Below are 24610 nucleotides of genomic sequence, written 5' to 3' on the forward strand. Positions count from 1 at the left end.
GAGTCCTCACATTTAAATCTCTCTGATGCCCCCTCCTTCTCATCCTACCTCCAGCTAGATAAAGTTCTGTTTTCAAGAGCTTGTGTGATTAGGTTAGGCCCACCTGGACAATCTGGGATACTCTCCCCATTTGAAGGTACATAACTTTAACTATATCTGCAAAGTCCCTTTGCCATGTAGTGTAACAGATTCACAGGCTCTACAGATTAGGGTTCAGACATCTTGGGGGGTTCATTCTGCCCACCACAATGATGGTGTTTGGGGGCTAGAAAGGGACCTTACAGAACATAAGATAAGGCTCTTGCCCTGGAGGGTTTATAATCCAGTGGGGGAAGGAGATGAAAACATAATACACAGCAGAAAAAGTCCAACAATAGTTTGTATGGGATGTTATAGGAGCCCAGGAGACTTTCTGTCCCTGACTTGGCCTGTGGTTTTCCCACCATGCCCTGCTTGTTATGTAATGTCTTTTATCAAGATCCTTCAGATGGAATCCATATACACAAAACACCACCATGTGATTTGATTTTTAAATGTCCAGAAAATCAAGCTGCTGCCGTAGCTCAGTATTTGGGACTCTGCTACTAAATAAGGAAAGGTTTTGAGTCCTCAGCTCAGAGTAAAAGGAATTGTTTTCTTCTCTGATGATGAAGTATAACAACACCTCATCTCCCCTTATTTTGTTCCTTATATCCCCTTTTTCCTTATCAGACCCTCTTGAAAGTCTTCTTGTCCTTCACTCCTAGCTCTCTGGCCATCTGCATGTCTTTACTCTTTCCCTCTTGAGTTTCTTACTGTTTTGAATTAGAAGGCACTAATCCTGGGCAATGCAGAGGTTTCTGTGTAATACTTGCCCCTTGTCATTTCTATTTTAATAATGTTTCCTGGATGTTTAGTCAGGTCTTGGTGATGGTTTGTAATAATAGCCACTGCCTTTAATTGACCACTTACCATGTGTCAGATGCTGTGTAGAGCCCTATGCTTCCATGTTCTCATTCATTAGACGTTCAGTAAGGTGTAGGTACTGTTTTTATCTTCCTTTGGACCCAGCTGGGATTCGAACCCAAGTCTAAGTCCAAAGCTGGTTCTTGATACTATGCACTTAAACAGGAGCTGGAACTGAGGGGCTGCATAAAGGAGCCAAAGCAGCCAAGGAGATTCAGGAAACCTACACCTCAAACTCAATCCTGTCTTTACAGCCCTTCTGAAAGTTAGAGGATTTGCTTCTAGAGCACCACGATCGCCTCCATTTTCCACCAGAGACACTCAGTGATTCCTCCATATTATACTTCATACATGTGATTTTAGCTCGTGTCTACAGCACTGGACAGCCACAGAGTAGGTGTGGGCATGCACTGGCTTGGCATTCCACAGACGAGCCTATTTCTTGGGGTCGGGGAGGGCGGCTGGACATGTGGTGAGCCCTCTGGCTGGCCTCAGCAGTTACAGGAAGCAGAATGCCTTCCCCACAGGGTTGGGATGATTACGATATTTAAGGATTTAACACGGTGCCTGGCACTTAGTAGGCGCTCAGTATGTGCTGTTTCTCATTGTTCTTCTAGTACGTTTTCTTTCATTCATGGGTACCTTGTTCTAGCTCCACTTGACTCTAAGCTCAGTGTTGAGGAGATATGCGCATCTCTGTGTTGGCCCCTGTCCAATCTGTGAATCATACCAATGCTCATAAGTTTGAGCTCAGAATTAGAATATGAGACCAAAGAAGGAAAAATATTTCCCCTTCCCATTCTTGCTAAATTCTTGAGTTTTTGAGATAATGGAAATGGACAGTCCTCAGTTCAAATCCAGCCTCTGCACTTGCCTGCTCAAGTTTACCTGCCTGTTTGCATCATGGAAAGAACTTGGGCTGTGGGGAAAGGTAAACTTTGCCGTTTTACTCACTCATTCACATCCTTTCTAAGGCTCTCCTTATTGGTGAATGGAGACAACACCCATTCCTCTCTTGCAGGGTTGTGAAAATTAGAGAGTAATGCATGTGGTACAATCACCATGTGGCTGCAGAAGCCAGTGAAGGGCCTGGAGCTTTTACATGAGCAGTTCATCCGTTCATTCATTCATGGCCTTGGCAATTTAGGTTGAGAAAGTGATCCCAAGTTTGAGTTACTTCTCCCTGTCCAGTAGGAGGACAGCTGGGTAAGGTAGCTGTGGGTGCCCTGCCCACAAGGCCAGAGCAGGTATAAGGGGAGAGCCTTGTTAGGCAGTGGAGGTGCCAAGTACCACCTAAACCCAGCCCTACCGGGTACAACTGCCAAAGCCCCTGGCGCCAAACAGTGTTGCTTCAGCTGCTAGTAGTTAATGCTCCTTGAGTTGGAAACGTTTTCAGCTCCTGGGAGCAACACGGTGAGGGCTCACTCATCACCCCCATTGTCTCCCTGTGACTGGGATCCACATGCACCCTACTCCCTGCCCAATTTACCTTCTTTCAAGGCTCAGCAGGCTGTGAGACCAGAGCCAATGTGGGGGTAAGGAGTGTGGGAAGGGCGGGGAACTTTTCCGGGAAGGGACTCAGCCGGGGCTTGGCTGGCAGCCTTGTTAGCCACGGCCCAGGACCCCAGGGTGGGAGAGTGAACAGAAAGGTACTCGCGCCTGGAGCGGTTGCAAAATTTGTCATGAGGAAGAAACTGAGCTCAGAGGCATTTGATGGAAGGGGCCCTCTCCCCGTCCTTCGTGCAGGTCTGGGGCCTAAAGGGGGTCCAGTTCCACTGCGGAAGGCTGGGAACTAGAAAGCGTTGCGGGCCAGACACCCCGCCTTTCCAGTCTCCTGGGGTGTGGTGGGAGGAGTGGTGCGGCGGCCCCGGCAGGGCCGAGACGGGGAAGGGGTCGGTCCGGTGGCTCTGCCTCCCGGGGCAGTGGGTCCAGGCCAAGTCCAGCGTGGGGAAGGGGCAGGCCTCCCCTCCCGCGCCTATGGGGACCCTCCGCCCGTGTCCGGAGGAGGCCGGAGTCCAGCAGATGCACGCGGGGCGGGGGGGCGGGCGGGGGAGAGGCGGGGAGGAGAAAACCCACAACAAAACTCGCGGCGCCGAGCTCACGGCTCGACTTGAATGGAAGGAGCCCGCGCCCGCGGAGCGCAGCGGAGAGTCGGGGGAGCGCGTTCGGCCGGCGGGGCGCGGCGCGGCGCCCGGACGCAGCAGGTACCAGGCGCGGGCCGCCGGGTGGGCCGAGGGGTCCGGGCCGAGCCTGGGCGGGGGACTCGGACTTCCCGCCTGGTGCGGGCCGCCCGGGTGGGGCCGCCGCATCTCGCTCCTCCGAGCCTTGCACCGAGGGCGCCGCGGGGAGCTCTCCCTCGGGGGTGCGACCCCTCCGCGATCCGGATCTGGCAGGGGCCTTTTCTCCAGTCTGGCCAGAGGCTGGTCCAAGCTCCCGGGCCCCTCCCGCTGCACACATCTGGAAAGAATCTGAGGGCGAATGGGAGGGGGAAGTGGAAGGACGCGGGCGGGCAGGAGAGCGTGCGAGGGGCAGGTGGAACCGGGGAGAGGCGTGGGCCCCTGTATCTAGAGCCCGGGCTCAGTTATCTCGTGTCTTCCCACGTCACTCATCCCAGCCAGTCCACACTTCGCCCTCTTTACAGACAGAGAAACTGAGGCCTAGAGGGCAGGGATCTGCCTCCAGGACGCGCGGACAGGTGAGGCAGAGCCCGCGCGGCCACCTCCCGACCCGCCTGTCGCTCGGCTCCCCAGCCCCGCGCGGCGCACTCGCTGAGCCGGGCTCTCAGCTGGCGGCCTGGTGTCCGTCTGTCGGTCTGAGAGGCTGCCTCCCCGCTGGACTGAGGAGGGAGAAAGCAACCGGCGGGCAGAGGGGTCGGCGCCCTCCCGTTAAGGCGGCGAAAGCCCCAGGTTGTAGGTCCCTGAACCGCCAGCCGGGCCTGGGGCGGGGACGAGGTCGCGGCGTTAGAACACCCGATGCGCGGTCAGGTGGGAGAGGAGGGGACGGCGGGGACCTCCTGGTGGCCCCTGGGGCAGGGCGTGGGAGGCAGCTGCAGCCCAAACTTCTGGAGAGGAGCGGGGACCAGAGTGCGTGCGGCGCTGACCGTGCGCGTCTGGGAAGCACGGAGGGATGCGCGCGGCGCTTGGAGTGCATCGGGGAGCCGCAGGGGCCCGCAGCCTGAGCAACAGACCTTGGACTTGGGCTGGTCACGGAAAGTGAAGCTGTGATCTACCCAGCTCCAAGGACACCACTGGTGTGAACCGGGGGAGCCCCTGGGCAGGCTTGTACCCTTTTAAGGCCCAATCTACTCTAGCCTAGAATGCAAGTTAGGAAATGTCAGATTCGCGTGACTTTTCATGAGAGCTTGTAGGAGCATACTTTGTCCCCTTTTATCTGAATTTTGGGTACGGGTGACTAATGGTGGCACCTTTAGGCCTGGTAGAGTCAAACATAAGAGCTCTGACCATGACCTGCCTGGAACCCTTGATGGCTCCCTATCACCAACACCTTAGCACAGCAGCGGATGCCCTTGGAGACTTGGACCTTCATCCTGTTTACTCTTCCTTAAGCATGCCTCCTCCCCATCCCCACAGGGTGCCTTTGTGTGTGCCCTGTCTGGAGTGCCTTTCCTCCCCTTTTTACACCTGGAGAACGCCTACTCACCTTTCAAGACCGGCTCAATGCTCTTGGCAGGAGTCAGAAGACACAAATTCTAGTCCTGGTCTTGTGTAAACCGAGGGAGCAGACCAGATAATGTTGCAGGTCTTTTCCAACTCTGCCTTTCACAAATTCATTCCTTTATTCAGCAGACATTTCCTGAGCACCCACTCCATGTGGGCCAGTGGTGCTGTGGGAGTCCCGAGGAACTCCCTAACCCAGCCACGGGGGCAGGAGCTGCTTCCCGGAGCAGGGGCGTTTGAGTAGGAGTTTGCTGGGGATAGGCAGCAATGGGCACCCCTTGTGCCCGAGTTTCCTTGTCTGCAAAATAGGAAGACCAACTCTTAGTCTTGGGATTTCTCTTGGGAGTCCATAAGAGGTAGTTGTTAGAGGCCCAGCTCAGAGCAAGTGATCAGCCAGTCTTTACTGAATCTGAGTGGAGGAGGGAGGTGGTGCTGCGGGTTGAGGATCTGCCTCCTGATTTGAGGATCTGCCCTCCCCTTCCTTCTTCCTGCCTTAATCTCATACTTAGCCAGTTAGAGCATTGGGATTTGGGGTAGGGGGATGGTGGGTTCCAGGTACAGTAACAGTAACCCCCTGTGTGTATGTCACACTGGCTGGGTGCCAGCATCAGCTGGGCATGTCATTTCATTTAATCCTCATGAGGAGTTCCCATCTCCATGGCCTAGACTAGTGAACAGGCTCAGAGCAGTGAAGTGACTCATCCAGGCTCAGGATTGGACCTACATTCTTCTGTCACGAAAGCTCTCCACATGGGAAAGAGCTCAGCGCAGACTGAGCTTCCCCTCTCATCCAGCCTTTGCTTTCCCGAAGGTGTGAGTTGTTCCTCATCAGGGCAGCTCCTCGCTCTGGGGACTTCCAGAGACAAGGGGTCTGTTGTCTCCTCTATTCTTCCACACACAGCTCCACATGGCTGGGCACATAGAAGGGGCCTTGGGGGCTTATGTTGCTCAGCATTCTAAGAGCAACAACAATAATTGAGACTCTGATGGGTCAGTGATGTGGCCAAGGTCACACAGCAAACCAGGTGGTAGAATTGGAGTTGCCCAGGATCCCAAGGCCCTGAGGGCGGCTGGTCAAGCTGGGAGGAGGGGCCATCTCTCTCTAAGCCTTGTCTTTTAGCCTCCTTTGAATCCCTGCAGCCCAGCACCTCCCTGTCTGTCCAGAACAGGCTTAGTATCCCTTGCCTGCACCACTGCACAGCCTCTGAAAAGTCCCCACTGGTCCATCCATAAGCCTGCCTCTGCCACACTCCTCTTCAACAGCTTCTTATCTCCCCAAAGATAAGGGTCACTCTCCCTAACCTGACAGGGTGCATGCAAGAGGCAACTGATCAAATTGTCTCTCTCTTTCCCCCTTCCTCTTTCTCTAAAAATAAATTTTAAAAAATATATTCTCAGGTGAGGATGAAATAAATAAATAAATGAGCTATTTTATATCATTAATATTAATAAGATATCTTACATTTTTTTTGGTACTGTCTTTGAAACCCGTGCACACTACATTTTACACATATAGTGCCTCTCAATTTAGACTAGCCACATTTCAATTGCTCAGTAGCCACAAGTGGCCACCACATTGGCTAGTGCAGGTGGAGGCTTCTTAAGGGCAGGAGCCATCCATGCCTGATCCTCAGTGCCCAGCTGTGTTTTGCATTAACCATTGCATTGTGGTTAAGACCCAGGCTGGAAGCTCAGCTTTGCGTTTAACAGCTGTGTTACATTGACCAGTCCCGCTGGGCCTCAGCTCCCTCATCTATAAAGTGGTGATGGTAACATTTTCAATATGGCTCATAATGTTAATATAAATTAAATATTTTTACAGATACAGTTTATAGATCTTTACAGACACAAAACTGAAGGTGAGGGAGGAAAAATAGCTGGTCTGGTGAGTGCACAGGATATGTGGGGAGAATCCTTTCGCCTGGCCTTCCGCACTGATTGAATTTGAGGCCTGTGCCTTTGCCCACCTCCCCCTCCCAGAGTCCTGTTCTGCAGGAGGGTCAGACAGACTAATGCTGGTGGCTCCAGGAGCTGAAGGCTATTGAGCTTGCTGGGGGGTTATAATGTGCTGTGGGAATGATGGTCTGTAGGCTGGCTGAGGATTTATTGCCCATTTAGTCAGGGGATGGGGGAGAAGGGGTGTGGTAGGGTGGGCATAAGGCCAGGCTGCAGCCGACTCATCCCTGGAGCCCGGGACTATGTGTGCTGGGCTCCCTGGTTCTCTACGAGGCCAGGACTGGGCCCAAGTCTGCCTAGGCCTTGAGGACCTGTAGGGTCAAGCCAGTCTGGTTGCCATCCCTTTTCTCTCTCCTCACACCTTTCGAATCTTCTGGGAGGAGGTGGACCTGGGACTGGACCAAAAAGCACAGCCGGATCTAGACAGGGAAGGGTAAGAAGCAGGCGTTTCTGGAGCAGACAATGGAGTGGCTGAGATGTGAACAAGGCCCACAGATCAGGTATTAGTGGTGGGAAGAGCTAACATTTATTGAACACTTACTGTGTGCAATACATTTATCCCACTGACTCTCACAGTCTTCCCATTAGGATGACCCTGTTACCAGCCCAGAGGTGGGTAAATACGCTGGGGTTTAGAGGGTGACAACACTTGCCCAAGGTCCCACAGCTGGTGAGAGCCAGGGCTGAGCTTGCAGCCCCGGCTGTCTGCTCCAGATCCTGCCTTCTTAACCAGACATCAGCGTCATCATCAAGCTTCCAGTTTACCTCCCAGGGCCACCACCTTGTCAGAGCCCTTAGAAGGGCTCTGGTCCCCGACCTAATGGGAGGGGGAGAGGCTCTGACTGAGGAGTGGTGCCCCCAGGCCTGGACACTCGCCATATGCCTGCGCTTGTATTTGGTGCAGCACCGACAGCAGCTCATCATCACCTAATAGGTGCCAGGTGCTTGTGGACTCGCAGAAGCTGTGAGTTCACGCGTATTATCTGTAAGATAAGGAAGGTGAGGGAACTGGGGTGGGGGGGGACTCCACGGTTAGTGAACTTGAATTACCCTCTGTCACAACTTAACACACCCCAGAGAGGTTTTCTGAGTGAGTCCCTGAAGAGAACTCCCAGGACCAGCCCTGTCCATGGGCTGCTGGGACAATGGGACCAGCATCTTCCTAAATGGCCTGAAGCCATCCTCTATGTCCCGTCCCTGCTGCCCCAGAAGACCATGCTGGGAAGTGTTCTCCCGCAGGTGGCAGTGATCATGTGAGCACAGCAGGGCCTGGTGAGGACAGCTGAGGGTCAAACACCAGGAATGAGACTTGGGAGGTCCTGGGGGCAGCAGCTCCATCCACTGATGCCTTCTCTACCCCTGGCTCTGGCCTGGTTCTCCACTCAGACTTACAGCCCTGTTGTGGGAGAAAGACACCTTCATGTATTCACAACCCAACCCAATTAATGCCAAGTTATCGGGGAACACAGTAACGGAGAACCCTGGGGCATCTCAGAGTTTTTCCAGGGGACACAGTGCTGGAATTGGTTCTTGGAGAACTTGCTGATTTCACAAGAGAGGAGGAGGGCATTCCAGGCAGAAGGAACAGGATATGCAAAGGCCTGGAGAGAGGAGCTACTAAATAGGCCTGTATAATTGGGGCAGGTGGGTGGGAGAGTTGGAAGACAGGCAGTGCCAAGATCTGAAGATCCTAGAATGGCAAGTGCAAGAGCTGGGACGCACCCTGCTGGTCTGGTCCACTGTGGCCCGTGGCAGCTGGAGGAGGACAAGGCCTCCCAGCACTGCCTGTTGGAGAGCTCAGCAAAGCCAGCCTCAGCTTCCCTTCTGTAAAGTAAGAGTATAGATTCTTTGGGGTCAGGCCTGCTGAGGGTTTGGGAGATTTTGCAGACCTGCTTAAGGACAGGGCTTCACTTCACCCCCATCCCTCCAGAGGGCAGTCCTGATGGGGTGCGTGGGGAGGGGAGGGCTGCAGTCACCAGATCAGATGCTGCTGAGGACAGGATCTAGAGTGGGCCCTGCCTGGTGCCCAGAGGGCCCCATTACGACTTCTGTGGTCCTAGCCCTGTGCCTGCTACACCCAACAGGCTGTCAGCCCTGGCTCCCAGGCGGGTCTGACTCAACCCCTCCCGCAGGCACCATGGCCCGGAGCAGGGCGCTGCTGCTCCTGCTGCTCTTGCCGCTGCAGCTGCAGCTAGGACGTGTGCTCACCGTGAGGGCCCCTGTGTTTGGCCGAAATGGAGCCCACAGCCTGAGCCCCGAAGAGAATGAATTTGTGGAGGAGGAGCCGGTGCTGGTCCTGAGTCCTGAGGAGCCGGGGCCTGGCCCAGCCACCATTAACTGCCCCCGAGACTGTGCCTGCTCCCAGGAGGGTGTTGTGGACTGTGGTGGCATCGACCTGCGTGAGTTCCCAGGGGACCTGCCTGAGCACACCAACCACCTGTCCCTGCAGGTGAGATGGCACTGCACCAGCGGTCACCAGGGGCTGCCCCTGTGCTCACAGCTCCCTGCTTGCCCAGAACCCATAGAGCTCCTGGCTCCCCACCCCCAGACCTGGGGTATTAGGCCAGGTCAGACCCGAGGATCTGGCTCCATGCTGAGGTGTCCCCACTCTGATACCTGTCCCAGTCACAGAGTTGTTTCACTGGGAGGAGTCTGGGCTGAAGCTCGTAAGTAGAGTCAGGCCCTATCTGGAAATGGACACGGACCTGCCCAGCAGCTGACCCCCAGACCCATTACAGGCCAGGAAAACAAGAGCAAAGTGGACCCTGATAGAGTGCTCTCTCCAGCTGAGGTGTAGGAAGTGGGACGTGGAGTTCCAGATGGGGACTCCACGAGCACCGGTGCACCTGATCCCCCTTGTGTGGCCCAGTAGCCCCGGGGAGAGGAAGGGGCTGTTACATCCATTTCCAGAGGAGATCAGGTCCAGTGAAGGGAAGTCACCCACCCACAGTCACACAGCCTTGTGGGCCTGGGCTGGCAGTGGTGGGAGCTCAAGGCCAGGGTAGCCTACCAGGGAAAGGGACAAGTTGATAATAGCACTTATTTTTGGTTCGTTCACTCCTCCATTCATAAAATATCTCCTGGGTACCTGCTCTCCACCTCTGGTCCTGTGTGAGGTGCTGGGCACAAAGGGAGGACTTAGGGGCTCATAGGGAGGACATATCCTGCCCTGAGGTACTCCCAGTTGTGGGGGAGGCAGAGACCTAAACAAGTAGGGAGAGCGATAGATGGAGATAGAAGGACTAATGTGAGGCCTGGAGCAGCTCTTGACCTAGCTCCCAATCCAACCCAGGAAGGCTTCTGGAGGAGGTGGTACCAGACCCAGATTTTAAAGCATTCCAAGGGGAGTGGGAAACGCAGAGCCCAGAAAGGGAACCCAAAGTAGTTTCTGGAGTAGGAGTTGGGAGAACGGGCTGTCACCCAGTGGGACATGCAGGGAGCAGGTTTGAAGAGGGATGACACTCCAAGTTTGAACTGCCTGTGGACACCCATGTGTGGGCTCTTAGACTGTGGGACCCACATGTCTGTTGTGCCTCTAGCACCCAGATGTGGGCAAGGCCCAGAGCCAGCACCCAGGGTCTATCTACCATGGGGGAGAATCCCAAGAGAGGTGCCCAACAGAGGGACTGGCTCCTGAGATTGGGGCTGATGATGGGGTTGGACCTACCCCTCATGCTGCTTCCTCATCTCCCCCCCCCCCCCAGAACAACCAGCTGGAGAAGATCTACCCAGAGGAGCTCTCCCGGCTGCACCGGCTGGAGACTCTGAACCTTCAGAACAACCGCCTGACTTCCCGAGGTGAGGGGTCACCCAGTGCCGGGGATGGGGCACCTGCAGACCCCGTGATATAGAAAAGAGCAGGTCAGGGCTGGGCTGGCAGTGGGTCCTGGGTGTTGCCTAAAAGCCACTCCTGGGTGTCTCTGAAACCTGGAAGTTGACTCAGGAGAGAGGCTTCAAAGACCTTTGTCGTAGACTCTTCAGTTCACAGAAGGTCTTTAGAATCAAAGAGTTGTAGAGGCCTCAAATTTTAAAAAGTGATTTTTTTTCTGATGTTGAAAATAATTTTGATTATAATAGAAAATTTGAAAATATAGAAAACTAAAACCCCAGTCATGATTCTGCCACTTGGAGTTCATCACTGTTGACATTTCGGTATATTTCTTTCTAGTTTTAAAAAGCAGCTTTATTGAGGTACAATTTGTATACCATAAGATTTACCCAATCAAAAGGTACAATCAATGAGTTTTAGTAATTCATCCAGTCGTACAACCACCATCACAATCCAACGTAGTCCTGTGTCCCTGCGTTCTCTCATTCCTAACGGAATTTATAGTAAAGGTAGTTTAACTATTGTAAGTACTTTGTTTCACTCAGCAGTTAGCTCAGCAGCATTTCTCACGTTGCTAAACTCCCCGTGGCCGTCATTTTACACAGCAGCAGCGGACTGTTCCATGGAGGGATGCTGCACAGTTTACATAACTGTTCCCTCCTGTTAGATAGTTGGGTGAGTCCCAGCATCTGAGGGTCTGGGATCCCGGAACCTAGAGTCATGGGCTGGCCTCAGGACTGGAGAAGGGCCAGCCTGGCCGGGATCCCAGACAGCTGAGCCCTGACACTAGATGGGGCAGGGGCAGGGGCAGGGGCAGGGGCAGGGGCAGGGGCAGGGGCAGGGGCAGGGGCAGGGGCAGGGGCAGGGGCAGGCCAGGTGGTGGGGAGGCTCAAAGGCTAAAACCATGCCCTCCCATGGGGTGGGGTGTGAAGGTCAGATCCTGTGGGGCTGCCCCCAGGGGAGTACTTCCTGGCAGGGAGATGTCAGTCTGTGTCCTCTGTCCCACAGCCTGACCTTACAGGGACCCATTCCCACCCAGGTGGCTCTGAGCAGGTGAAGGATTAGTCACCCCTCGGTGTGCATTTCCCACCTGCGCCTGTGAGCTTGGGCCCCTGTGAGCAAGGGGCCGGGAAGGCCTGTGGGACTGGCTGGGAAGAGGGCAGAGCCACACCTGCCTCAGGGAGTGCCCTCCCCAGTCCTGGCCAGCGGGGTGGGCTTGTGGGAGGGGGGTTGGTGCTGGTGTGCTCCCCTGTAGCGTCTCCTTCATCCAGGGCTCTGACCGATGCCTGTCCTTTGAAGGGCTCCCGGAGGAGGCGTTTGAGCATCTGACCAACCTCAATTACCTGTACCTGGCCAATAACAAGGTGAGGGGCCGCAGCAGGGAGGAAGTGTGCTGCCCACGCCCCCTGGTGTCAGAGACTGAGTTTAGGGAGCTTTCACGGGGTGGGGGAGGCGTCTTCTGGGCTGGCCACTGGGTCCCCATTGCTGCACAGACACAGCCCCATACCCCACCCCTTAACCCAGGGCATCAGAATGGTCGGTTAATGAAGCCAGAGGCCAGGGCTTACAAGAGTGTAGGGGGGTGGAAGCTCTTCTCCGTGCAGCAGGGGCACTTTCAGGACTTTGGGGAGATAGCACTTAAAGGGCCATTAAGGGTAACAGGATTTGAGGCAGAGGACACTGAAGTAGAAAGGACAGGATGAGAAAAGGCACAAAGACACAACCTCAGAATACTTGGCGTACCCCAGAGCTTTGTCCTGGCCCCTTCTCTCTGAACTCTCTCCATATTGGCCTTGCCCCACCCCTTCCACTCCTTCCACTCGAGACTCAAAGATCCTTCTGCCTCCTAGTTGTCTCCCCTAGATGTCTGATGGAAGTAGGACTGCTCCCTGCTCATAGCCCCCAGTCCTTCTGCGCTCTCTCCATCTCTGTAAAGGGCGTCTCCAACCACCTGCAGTGCTGCTGGTCTGAGTGCAAAGCTCACCACCTCCAGCAGCACAGCAGCCCCTCCCCCCACCTATCTAGCAACTGGGCAACCCTGCCTCGTTTGCTGACCCTTCTTGCAGCAGCCAGAATGACCTTTAAAAATCATGCCCGATCTTCTCCTACATCCCCCCTTCCTGTTTAAGTCCTTAAGTGGGTTTGTCTTCCGCCCAGAACGAAAGCCACACTTCCCCCTGCTTCTCTTAACATGGCTCCTCTCTCTCTCTCTCTCTCTCTCTCTCTCCTCTTCAGCCCCCAAACCCTGGCACCTCCACCCTCCCATGCTGGGTTTGCACTTGCTGCTCCTGCTGCCTTGGCTGCTCTCCTCTCAGAGGGCATTTATGGTGCCATCATGCCTTAAGTGCCTGTCACCTGTTCCCTGAGCGCCAACCCAGTGGCTCTGTCTTCAGCCCGTTTGAAGGCCCTGCATGGCAGTGATCATTAGCAGAGACTATTATTGCCCCGCTTATTGTCTTCTTCACTAGGATGGAAGCTGGGGGGCGGGCAGAGGCACTTCTCTGTCTTGTTGCCCAGGACATGCCCAGCGAGCTCCTGGAAACGTGCCTGGAATGTTGTAGACTCAGGCTCTACTGTTGAATGAATGAAGGGTGGACATTGTGGGCTGTGTCCGGGAAAGCGTGGGTGCTCACTGTGGCTGGACAGAGAGCCAGTGTTGGGGACCAGTGAGGGTAGAGAACAGAAGGACAGACAGGGCAAGGGACAGGCCTGGTGGGCTTTGAATGCCAAGCTCAGGGCCGTGGGGAGCTGCTGAGGTTCTGTGTTTGTGTTATCAAAGGAAGTGGATGGGTTTCCATTTTAGAAAGATGGCTGTGGTTGCTGGGAGGAGACAAATGAAGGGGCCTAGATGAGCAGCAGGCAGTGGGACCCAGAGCCGACTTCCTCCCCTCCATTGATCTTTCTGCCCCAACTCTTCCATTCCCAGCTGACTTTGGCACCTCGATTCCTACCAAACACTCTGATCAGTGTGGACTTCGCTGCCAACTATCTCACCAAGATCTATGGGCTCACATTTGGCCAGAAGCCAAACTTGAGGTCAGAGGTCAGAGGGGAGCCCTGGGCCCAGGCTGGGGAAGGGGGAGGAGCTGAGCAGAGGCTGCCACCCTGAGTGAGGCAGAGAGGACCCAGATAGGCCCCGGAGGAGGGACTGCTGTGCAGTATGGGCATGATGCCCTGTGCTCAAGGCTATGGTGAGAGACGCCCAGGGCCTGCGGGGGCACAGACTCCAAAGGCTGAGACCTCAAGCATGAGGAGGAATCCATCCAGGAGGCAAGACAGAGGGTGATGTCTGTGGAACTGTGGGAGCTGGGTGAGGGTGCTTCCCCCCTTCCTCAGCCCCTGGGGAGAAAGCACCTCCCAACAGGCAGAGCCTTGGGAGGAATGAGCAGGGCAGGGTGGTGCTGGTGGGGTTGACCACTCCTGGTATCGCTTCTGTACCTGAATCTGTCACCTCACTCTATTCTCTCTATCCCCATAGTCCAATCCCATAGATGAGAAGGCTGAGGCCCAAGAAAGGCACACAGTGAGAATGATCTATGTATTTTTTTCTGGGTCTTCTGGCCCTCTAGTATGCTAGCTCCATGAGGGCAGGATCTTGTTGGTTGTGTCCACTGCTATATCTTCAGAGTCCAGAACTTTCCTGGCATATAGGGGCACTCACTGTATACTTGCTGAGTGAATGAGATGTCACCTTCTCTGAGCCAGGCCCTGTGCTGGGCATCAGGGACAAAGAGGTGTCAGGGACACTCCCCATCTTCAGGAGGTTCCACAGAACTCAGAGCCAGCTATGTGGGGGTGACAGGCAGGTACTCCAGGGCTGTGACAGTTGGGGAATGACTGAGAACCTTGAAGGGTATGGAGAAGCATGAACTGGGGGTCAGGAAATCCTATTTCTGCCACTAACTTGTGGAGCAACCTCTGGTGGATCTTGGTTCCCTCAGCTGTACAGGGGAGACTACATTTGCAGAGGTTCCTCATATGGGAGGAGGGTGCCCTAGGCCCCAGACCCAACCTAAGCAAGGTTTGGAGGCTCACCAGGTGAGTGGACACTGGGGCCAGGGGTGATTTGGGGGCCTGGGTGGGTGAGGACCTGAACTTCACCCCCCAGGTCTGTGTACTTGCACAACAACAAGCTGGCAGATGCTGGGCTGCCAGACAACATGTTCAATGGTTCCAGCAACGTCGAAATCCTAATTCTGTCCAGCAACTTCCTGCGCCATGTGCCCAAGCACCTGCCGCCTGCCCTCTACAAGCTGCACCTCAAGGTAGGAGGGAGAGGGCAGATGGGGCATCCCCAGTTCAGGGTCCCGTAGCCAGGGAAGAACCCAGGCCCACATGGACACAGTGGCAAGGCTGTGGGGCCTTGGGCACATGTCAGAGGGCACAGCATCCACTACAAAGAAGCAGGCAGAAGCCTGGGCACCTGGCTGTCAGTCCCATACCCAGAGTGCTCCAGGCCTGGGCCTGCTCCTCATGGCTCCCTCAGATCCCTCCCCGTACTTCCTTCCAGGGCTCTGACCTTGCCCCTTGGCTGTCTCTCATGCTCCCCTCCTCACTGCCTCATCCCCCAGAACAACAAGCTGGAGAAGATCCCACCAGGTGCCTTCAGTGAGCTGAGCAACCTGCGGGAGCTATACCTGCAGAACAACTACCTGACTGATGAGGGCCTGGACAACGAGACCTTCTGGTAAGACCCTGCCTGGGCCCTCAGCAGGACCAGGCACCGGGGACGCTCCTCCCAGGGCCCACCCAGCCAGACCCTCTCACACACATCTCTCGCCCACCTGCCCTGGCCAGTCTCCCTGGAGAAGGAACTTTGAGGCGTGTGACTCTGCTGACATTTCTGTCCCCAAGAACAGAACAAGTGATGTGTATGGGTAGGAGCTGCCAAAATTCCAGTGAGGCAGGGAAGCGTTTGCAGAGGCTGGCTTCTCTGTACAAAATAGAAACTCAAACATTCTTGTTGAAGGTAAACATAGTTTTATTTTTTTTAGGGCCCAGAATAGCCAAAAAAAAAAAAAAAAAAAAAAAAGGCCTTAAACAATTGATCTTCAAATAAACCCCTATGTGTCAGAAACCATGCTAAGCCTTCCTACACTAGTGCTGTTGAGTAATCCAATGAGAGGCTTGGAGAGAATTCAGGTCCCTCAGTAAGCAAATGGCAGAACTGGGATGAATTAGGGGTAGTTTCCCTGCCACCTCCCTTGAGGAAATAGTGGAAAGGAGAGTGGGCTCCTGCTACGTGGGCTCCTGCCAACTGTCCTGATCACCCTCGCCCCAGGAAGCTCTCCAGCCTGGAGTACCTGGATCTGTCTAGCAACAACCTGTCGCGGATCCCCGCGGGGCTGCCACGCAGCCTGGTGCTCCTGCACCTGGAGAAGAACGCCATCCGGAGCGTGGACGCAGATGTGCTGACCCCCATCCGCAGCCTCGAGTACCTGCTGCTGCACAGCAACCAGCTGCGTGCGCACGGCATCCACCCGCGGGCCTTCCAGGGCCTGAAGCGGCTGCACACGGTGCACCTGTACAACAACGCGCTGGAGCGCGTGCCCAGCGTCCTGCCTCGCCGCGTGCGCACCCTCATGATCCTGCACAACCAGATCACAGGCATCGGCCGCGACGACTTCGCCACCACCTACTTCCTGGAGGAGCTGAACCTCAGCTACAATCGCATCACCAGCCCGCTGGTGCACCGCGACGCCTTCCGCAAGCTGCGCCTGCTGCGCTCCCTGGACATGTCTGGCAACCGGCTGCACACACTGCCGGCCGGGCTGCCCCGCAACGTGCACGTGTTGAAGGTCAAGCACAATGATCTGGCTGCCCTGGCACGCGGGGCGCTGGCCGGCATGGCCCAGCTGCGTGAGCTCTACCTCACCAGCAACCGGCTACGCAGCCGGGCCCTGGGCCCCAGCGCCTGGGCCGACCTTGCCCATCTGCAGGTAAGGGGGAGTGCCAGGGCCTGGGCATGAGGGCAGTGTCAGCTGGGGAGGCCAGGCCTTAGGTTAGGTGGGCTGGGCCATGCAGAGAATATGGTTGGCATGCCTGGTACGGAGTGAAGATCAGAATACAGCTGGTATGGCCGGAAAGAGCTCACTACCTGCAGGTACAGGCTTGAGGAGGGCTATGGGGGTAAAGGGAGGTCATGGCTACAGGCAGAGGCCCATGGTTCAGGAGGACTGGGGGCAGGGGCAATTCAGGTGGCAGGAAAGTCAAGCTTACCCACCCACAGACACTGGAATATGTGCCTAGAGAAGACTGGGCTTGGGGGAGGGGAGGGCGGTAAGGCCAGTGAGGTGGTCTGCATAGGGTTGGGGAGTCTGCTTGAGGTGTCTGAGCAGCAGGGGTGGCTGTTGTGGCCATGGTCAGAGTCAGGCAGGGTGTCAGGACATAGGAATTGAGCTTTTTACAATGAAACCTCCCCACTCAATGAGGGGCCAAAAGGGAACTTCATTAGAGAAACCTGGGAGGCAGGGCAAGGTGCTGCCAGGCCCACCGAGGAGCTTCCGGGCCTGAGCCACAGCAGTCCTGTGTGCCTCAGATGTCCTCAGGGCTAGCTCCTCCCTCTTTCTTAGGGATCTGCTCAAATGTCACCTCCTTGGGGGGTCTTCTTTCACCGCCTACCACCTTCCTCTGTTTTGTTTTTCTTCTTAACCTTCATCCCTCCCCAGCATTAGGTCATCTGTTTGCTTGTTTGTTGCCAGTTCTTTTCTCTAGAATAAGGGCAGGCATTTTAGTTTGGTGTGTTTACTGCTGGACCCAGGGCCCTGGCCTGCTAGACTCACAGTCCATGCTCGTAGGGGGAGCTGTCAGGACAGGGATGTCTGAGTGGGGGACAGGGAGGGGAGGCAGAGCTCTGAGGATGGAGCAGGGTGGGAGTCAGGGGAGGCAGCTGGCCCTGCAGGAGCGAAAGCCAGGGTCTCTCCGCACCCAGACTGCCCTGCTGATTGCCAGACACTAGGATCCAGCCACCTGTGCCAATCAATCCCTCTTAGGTATATATACCCCAGGAACCCAGTTCTCAAGGGGCCCAAACCCCACTGCCTTCTCCTTCACACGTGCTCCTCCCGCATTTTCTATCTCACTTGAGGGCGTGCCATTCCCCCTGGTGCACACATGATACCTGGAAGCTGCCTTGACACCCCCTTTTCACATTGTCTGCCCCATAATGCCCCTTGTTACTATCGCCTGACAGTTCTTCCATCACATCTCAGTCTGTCCAGTTCTCTATCCCTGCTGCCCATACCCCTCCCCAACCCATCCCCACTTCTTGCCTGGACCCAACCTTCCTAGGAACTCTCTACTGCTGCACTCACTCCATGTGCAATCAAAGGGTATCTTGAAAAACATATGCTCAGCTACGTTCCTGCCCAGAACCCTTCTGTGGCTCCCCATTGCCCTTAGAACCCAGATCAGAATCCTTGCCATGGCCTTCAAGGCCTGCTCTGCCCTGTTTCCAACTGAGTTTCTTATTTTTCCAGACACACTGGGCTTTGCTCATACCGGCCCCTCTGCTGGAAAGCATCATTTCCACCCTGTCGACTCATTCATTCATTCCACAGTCTGTATTGAGACCCCGCCATGTGCAGACATACTTCTAGAACTGAGGACCCATCAGGGAATAAGACAGATGGAGGGTCACTCCTCTCCTGGAGCCTGTAATATCCCTAGGACTCAGGTGTCACCTCCCCTGGATGCCACCAATGATGGGCAGGTTAAATACTCCCTGGGCCTGGATGAGTTCAGTCAGGGCTGGGGTGTCTGTTAGGGGCAGATTCTTCCTCTTACTGTTGGATCTTTCTACAAGCAGCAGCTGTTCCCACTACTTCAGAGCCCCTACCTGTGCTGGCTGCTGTCAGTGCCCCTGACCCGAGGCTGAGTCAGGCTCCTCCTCCAGGCTCTCTCATTCACTAGCTGTCATTGTCAGACTCTGTGTCCATCTCCCCTGCCAGCCTGGCTTCCTGGAGGCAGTGTCTCAGTGGATTCCATGTCCCCAGCACCCTTGGGCACAGAGGGTGTGGAATGAGTGAGGAAGTGCTGGAGCTGTGTGAAGGGAACACGGTGGGGAGCAGGGAGCCCTGTGTGCAGGGAGAGGTGATGGGGAGGCCCCCTATGGTGCAAGCTTGTGCTTCTCTTGAATGTTGAATCTGGATTCTCGGCCCCCCAGCTTCCTGACCTTGGGCCGCCACCTGTTGGAGGAAGGGAGCTTAGAAATGAGGGAGTCCCACCCGGGGCTGCACAAGTGTGTGTTAGATGAAGGTGTTCACATCTAGGTCTGCTCCCTGGGAAAACCACCCCATTTCTCTGGTTTCCTGCTTCCTGGGCTGTAGGCACATGGTGACTCTGAGACTGACCCTGCCCATATGGCCCCCAAGGTCCACGAATGAGCAGCCCCACTCGTGTAGCCCCCAATCCCACCCTCCTCTGGCATAAGTGGGGTGAGATTCAAAGACTGGAGGATCCCTGGCCCCTGCCCTCTGGAGACTTTAGTCTGATGGGAGTGACGTGTGTTAATGAGGAAGGACTGTGATGGCCAGACATCCTGGCTGTGAATCCACGTGGGAAGGCAGAAGGAGCCCAGCAGAACAAAGGTTTGGAGTCAGGCGCACCGGCTTCTGGTCTTGTACAGGCTGTGTGGCCTTGGACACATCTCTTAACCTCTTTGAGCCTCTATTTCCCCATCTGGAAAATGTGGAGAGTTATAGATCCCACCTCACAGGGTTATGGTGAGATTTAGATATGTTGGGGGGTGGTTAGTGGGGGTCTTTGCAAGTTGTTAAGTGTTCTTACTTCTCTGGTTGCCCCTGCAGCTGCTGGACATCGCTGGGAATCAGCTCACAGAGATCCCTGGGGGGCTCCCTGAGTCGCTAGAGTACCTGTACCTGCAGAACAACAAGATCAGCACCGTGCCCGCCAATGCCTTCGACTCTACACCCAACCTCAAGGGGATCTTTCTCAGGTAGGAGGTCTCCTCTGGCCCTGCAGTGCCCCCCTGGGGCCTGCCCTGGCTCTAGTGGGATAGTCAAGCACATGGGAACAGTTTGCAGGTAGAAGTCAATGTTCAAAGCCAATTGGTGCAGGTGGGCATTATTGACGTTACTGTAGCAAGAAGGGATCCCAGAAAGCATCTTTCCCAATTTATAGCTGGAAAAATTGAAGCCCAGAGAGCATCGATGATGTCATGTCCACAGCTGGCTGGGCATCAGACCCAGCACAGCAGATGTCCAGGTCCTCACTGGGCTCTGGGAGTTTAGAATGATTCAGGGGACCCAGCTCCCCAAGGAGATAAGGAGCTTCCATACAGCAGAGCGAGGAAGGTTCTTGCCAACATCCCCACCTTCTATCACTCAAATCAGAAAGGAGGAGACATCAGCGAAAGGCAGAATGTACACTCCCAGGGGCTTTGTGGCCCAGAAGGATGCAGGCTTAGTGGCATTGGGGTGGAGTGTGACCTGTGCTTTGGCTCCTGCAGGGGACTGAGGCACAGAGAGTTGAGGGGGTTTGGGGCCAGAGCCCAGCCTCTGCCTTCCCCCAGCCTGTATGTCCCTGGCCCAGCATGGCTCTGGCCTTGCCTGTGTGCCACCTCACACCAGGCACCAGGGTGACCCAGGCCCACCCAGTAGGTTCGAAGTTGATTCCAGAGGGCAGGCGAGAGGAGGTTCCTGTGTCTGCCCTCACTGTGTGGATGAGTGGTCCAGGGCCAGCCCCTGTCCCCCCAAGCTATAGCCACACTGGACAGCTTGGACTCCCCTTGAGACAGTGCCCCCCAGCCCTCTGCCTTTTGTGTTTCTGTGGCCCATCCCCTCCTCTTTACCTGCAGAGGGTAAGTGTGGGGACTCTGGGGGCTGGGCTCCTGGCCCTGACCCCCAGTGGGTGGCCGTACAGGTTTAACAAGCTGGCCGTGGGCTCCGTGGTGGAGAGCGCCTTCCGGAGGCTGAAGCACCTGCAGGTCCTGGACATAGAAGGCAACTTTGAGTTTGGCGACGTTTCCAAGGACCGGGACCGATTAAAAGAGGAAGAGGAGGAGGAGGAGGAAGAGGAGGAGGAGGAGGACAGGCGATAGTGACCAGGTGAACCGGATCTGACCTAGGTGGGTGGTCTGTGTGGAGCGGTGCCAGTTTCCTGTCACTGACCCAGTCTAGGGCCATTCTGTCCATTCTTCACCCTCTGCCCCAGGCTCCACCATTCATTTGTGGGCCTATAAGAGCATTTGCTGTGCAGCAGGCTGGGGGTGGAGAGCTGGGTAAAATAAGCCCCCCGGAGGCTGGCCTGTGCCAGGGGGATTCTCCACAGGGGGTGAGTGCCCCCTGATGGTCACACACAGGGCCTGAGATGTGGAAGCAGGGAGTGGGTGTGGGGCCCAGGCAGAGGCTACTGCTGGAATCCAAGCCAGAGATTATGGGCAGGAGGTGAGGCTGCAGACAGGCAGATGGGCCTGAAAGGGATTGGGGAGGCTGACTTGAGTGGTCCCTCTGGACACGGGGTGAGGGAGAGGCAAGGCCCAGGTCCGAGGGTGGAATTCAGGGTGGATGAGAGAACAGGTTTGATTAGGGGAATGCTGAGTTTGAGGGGCCTGAAAGGTACTGGGGGAGGTGTCCAGGGATGGGTTGGATATATGGGTCTGGGGTTCAGAAGTGAGATCGGGCCTGGAGGTGGGGTCCAGGCAACATCAGCCTGAGACAGTCACTGCGGCTGCAGGAGGCTGGGGGAGCTCGCGGGGGGGGGGAGTGAGAGAGCATGGCCAGGGGAGGGGAGCCTGCAGAGGGGACTGAGATGGAGCAGCTAGAGAAGGAGGTAGGAAAGCCACAGACAGCCCAGAGCAGAGGGTGTTTACACATACATGTAACAAGCACCCGTACTTACACAAAGTGCACCAACACACATGTACCCATGCTCATGCACACATGTCTAAACATGCATACAGACCCACAAAGCACACATTTGTGGAACACACACTGCACACATGCACACACATTTACAGATGTAGAATATGTGCACAGATGCATCTCGATGCATATGGGCCCTTATGTGCACACATGTCCACACACATATACATGAGTGTTATGTATACACACGTTATGCATACATGCACAGTGGGGAGAATCAACTGTGTCAGTGCTGCTGAGAGGTGGATGGAGCTGAGCACTGCCCAGGGCCCACTGTGTTTATCTGTAAGACAGTCACCCGTGACCTTGTGGGGATCAGCCTCAGGACAATAAAGGTAGAGAGAGTGGCTGGAAAGGAGTGGATCCAGGGAGTGAAGACAACTCTATCAAGAAGTTTGGCTGTGAAAAGATGAGAGTGAGTGGTACAGGGAAGGGGTAAGAAGTTCAGGCAGGGCTCAGTCATGTTGGGCCTTTTTTAAGGAACAAAGCTTGTTTGAATGCTGATGGGGAAGGGCCCATGTGGAGGGAGGAGTTAAAGATACAAGAGAAGAGAGCAGGGTGTTTTGGTGGTCCCTGTGGAAACAGTAGGAGGGACTTGCCTTAGCAGGAGGTCAGTGCTCCTTCCACTGTGGCAGGAGGGACAGAGGACTGAGGAGCTGCAGTCACAGGTTAGTGGCTTGGTGGCTGGACATAAAGTCACATCAGCCAGACGCCTTTGGCCTTCTGTTTTCTCTGTGCAGCAGGAGGGGCAGAGCAGACAGGGGTGGGTGTGAGGATGGATAATTGGATCCATCTATGGCTGAGTTTTTGACCAGGTGCGTGGGACAGGAGGGCAAGAAACTGGAAATTAAGTGTATTGGCAAGAGACTGTCTACAGTGGTGGATCCTGGGGGTTAGGATGGGAGGGGAAAGAGGTGCAGGTGGGAGGGGTTGGCAGGCAGGGCTGCTGGAGGGGATGTTGGAGGAGGGCACTGGGATGTCAGCAAGCAGCCAGGTGGAGAGGTTTGGTTAGAGGGATATCAGGATGAGCCAAGCTGGGGGTTAGGGTCAAGGTCTGGCTGTGGGAGGCCACTGGGCCACTCTTAGGAAGTTGAATTGAAGTAGGGCCTGGGGCAGAGAGGAACCTGAGGGGTGTGAAGACCTCATGGGTGATGACAGAGGTGGTGAGAAGAGTGTGCATAGAGGGAAGGCCCAGGGGCAGTGCTGGAGGTCATCTTCCTCTACTCCAGGGGTCCAGGGCTGTGAAGGTGGAGCCCCTTCTCTCCAGGCATTATCCTCAGGCAGAGCCAGGGGTCAGCAACAGGGGTGACTGCCACTCAGTGAGGATGCTGTGGACCTCACAAGGGGGCTGTGGAGTCCTGGGGTGGGAAAGGATCTGCTGCTTCTGGAGGACATTGCCATGGTCAGGTCAGTTGAACAGAGCCCTGGGTGAGGCCCCCCGAGTGTCCAGTGGGACCCAAAGGCCCTCTAGTTCACTCCAGGCCTGGCAACATCAACATGAGTACCTCTCACTGGCTCTGGGCTCCCAGGGGCAACTTCCCCTCTGGCCTGCAGTTATCTGGTCCTCCCAGAGCACCATCAAGTGGGCTCCCCAGCTCTGATCCACCTCCCTCAGGCAGGCTGTAGCTGGCGGGTCTGCTCTGGCCTCCCTGACTGTCCCACATGTTCTGCAGGACGATGGACATCGGACCCCTTTCTGCAGCACGTGCCTGTGCCCTGTGAGCCCTCACTCTGCCACACTCCAGACGCACCCACCACTGCACCCACCCACATTCCCCAATACAAGCTGAACACACAGTCTCCCATCCACACCCCTTCCAACAGTTCGTGCCACAGCCAAACCCTTGCAGAGAGCACGACACACCTACACACACATTGCCCTCCAGAGGGTCTCACTCTTTACCCCACACCCACTACTGCCATCACGCCCTCTGAATCACGCAGACTCAGGAAAGGGCCTGATCCCACCCTGGCATGCACGGGCTCCCACTTCCTTCTCCATGCAGATGCGCGCGCACACACACACACACACACACACACACACACACACACAAGTTGCATGCAAATGGCCTTCCTTGGCCTATGCCACCAACAGCTCTTGCCACAGCCAGAAGTGGCCAGAACAGCTTGCCGTCTGCCTGTCCGTCTGTCCGTCCATCCTCTGGAGAAGACAGAGTTATCTCCGAGCTCTCTGCGGCCAGGCGCCTGCTGCCCTCTGGAACTCACAAAAGCTGGCTTTTGTTCCTCTTCCCTCCCTTTGGGGACAGGAACCTTCAGGACTGCTGCCCTGCCCCCCAGTTGCTAGGGAGTCGCTCCCTGCCATGCCCTGGCCAGCCACAAGCACATCCTGGATGGGCAAGGCCAGGGGGGAATTCTCCTGGGACTGCCAGGGGCCATGGGCAGGAGTGAGATGAAGGTCTCGGGGCTGGGCTGAATGAGGAGGAAGGGCCCGGCCCCACCCATGAGGCACTGTTTTTTATTCTTTGGGTCTGCAGGGAGTTCTGGGTTCCTTTTTTTAAAGAGAAAAATGATTAAAACGTCAAAGCTGATTTTTTTTTTCTACAGAAAAACTAATATAAATGCATTAGCCCTGTCTGGCAGCCTGTGGCCATGTCTGTGTGTGCTTCCTACCAGGTGCTGAGCTGGCACCCGGCCAGGGTGGACAGGATACAGGGATCTCAGCACCTGTCCAGACCAGCAGAAGTCAGTGCAAAGTTTAGTTCTTGGGGTCTACAAAGTAGTCCCATAGGCAGAGGTTCAGGGGCACAAGGTATAATCACAGGTGAGGAAGCCCGAAGGCATGTGTGACCCACCAGCACTGTGGGGAACAGGCTGGGTGGGACCACCCCACTGGCCTGGGTGCTCACTATGTACTCCTGGAGGCTGAGCATCCGAGCAAAGGACCTGTGGGCTTTGGGCTGCTCAGCTGGCCTCACCTGGAGGGTCGCCTGTGCACTGAGTGGGTATTACCGATGGGGTCTGTCCCATAGTGGACAGCTGAGGTGGCAAGGGGACCCAAAGCAGGCCTGGGAGCTGGAGAAGAGCCTTGGGAAGAGGTGCGGACATGCCCAGTGTGCCCACTATCCCCAACAGGGCAGAGCTGGGACACCCTGCTCAGAGCAAGGGAGAGCCTCTGACAGGCAGAGCAGCCCCTGGATGAGATGCCCAGGAAGTAGTGACCTGGCTACTAGGGTGTATAAGCATGCTGCTGCTGAGCCTAAGCAAGAGCAGACGCCTGCCCGTGGTGGGGCACTCCACTACTCAGAGGGCCTAGAGATGTGTGTGACACAAAGAAGGGGCGAGTAAGTCCTCGCACGATG

The 24610-nt window shown here is 55.7% G+C and overlaps 1 protein-coding gene across 5 annotated transcripts; it reads left to right on the forward strand.

Annotated features, from left to right (window-relative positions):
* The first annotated feature begins 2396 nt into the window (after positions 1–2396).
* Positions 2397–23896, forward strand: PODN (podocan). 5 transcript variants are annotated; one of them, XM_081144644.1, is made up of 11 exons: positions 2397–2480; positions 8711–9027; positions 10283–10376; positions 11707–11771; positions 13334–13443; positions 14516–14672; positions 14979–15094; positions 15689–16346; positions 19215–19363; positions 20290–20494; positions 22964–23889. In XM_081144644.1, exons 2-10 carry the CDS (start codon positions 8716–8718, stop codon positions 20465–20467), a joined length of 1839 nt encoding a protein of 612 aa, XP_081000770.1. In that variant the 5' UTR covers positions 2397–2480; positions 8711–8715; the 3' UTR covers positions 20468–20494; positions 22964–23889. The 5 variants fall into 5 exon arrangements, with proteins under 5 accessions (XP_081000770.1, XP_081000766.1, XP_081000767.1 ...); XM_081144640.1 differs by lacking the exon at positions 2397–2480 and adding an exon at positions 2622–2691; XM_081144641.1 differs by lacking the exon at positions 2397–2480 and adding an exon at positions 2622–2691 and having other exon boundaries at positions 20290–20474; positions 22964–23052.
* The last annotated feature ends 714 nt before the right edge of the window (positions 23897–24610 follow it).

Source organism: Miniopterus schreibersii (assembly GCF_964146895.1).
Source record: "Miniopterus schreibersii genome assembly, chromosome: 8".
In the NCBI taxonomy this organism is placed as follows: domain Eukaryota; kingdom Metazoa; phylum Chordata; class Mammalia; order Chiroptera; family Miniopteridae; genus Miniopterus; species Miniopterus schreibersii.

What these genes read in the sequence shown, in the direction of transcription:
- PODN (XM_081144640.1), top strand. Translation starts at nt 2,628, where the DNA reads ATGAGGAAGAAACTGAGCTCAGAGGCATTTGATGGAAGGGGCCCTCTC. An exon ending in CCGACCTTGCCCATCTGCAG is followed by an intron (nt 16,347 to 19,214) that starts GTAAGGGGGAGT and finishes TTGCCCCTGCAG; the next exon opens with CTGCTGGACATCGCTGGGAA. An exon ending in CTCAAGGGGATCTTTCTCAG is followed by an intron (nt 19,364 to 20,289) that starts GTAGGAGGTCTC and finishes GTGGCCGTACAG; the next exon opens with GTTTAACAAGCTGGCCGTGG.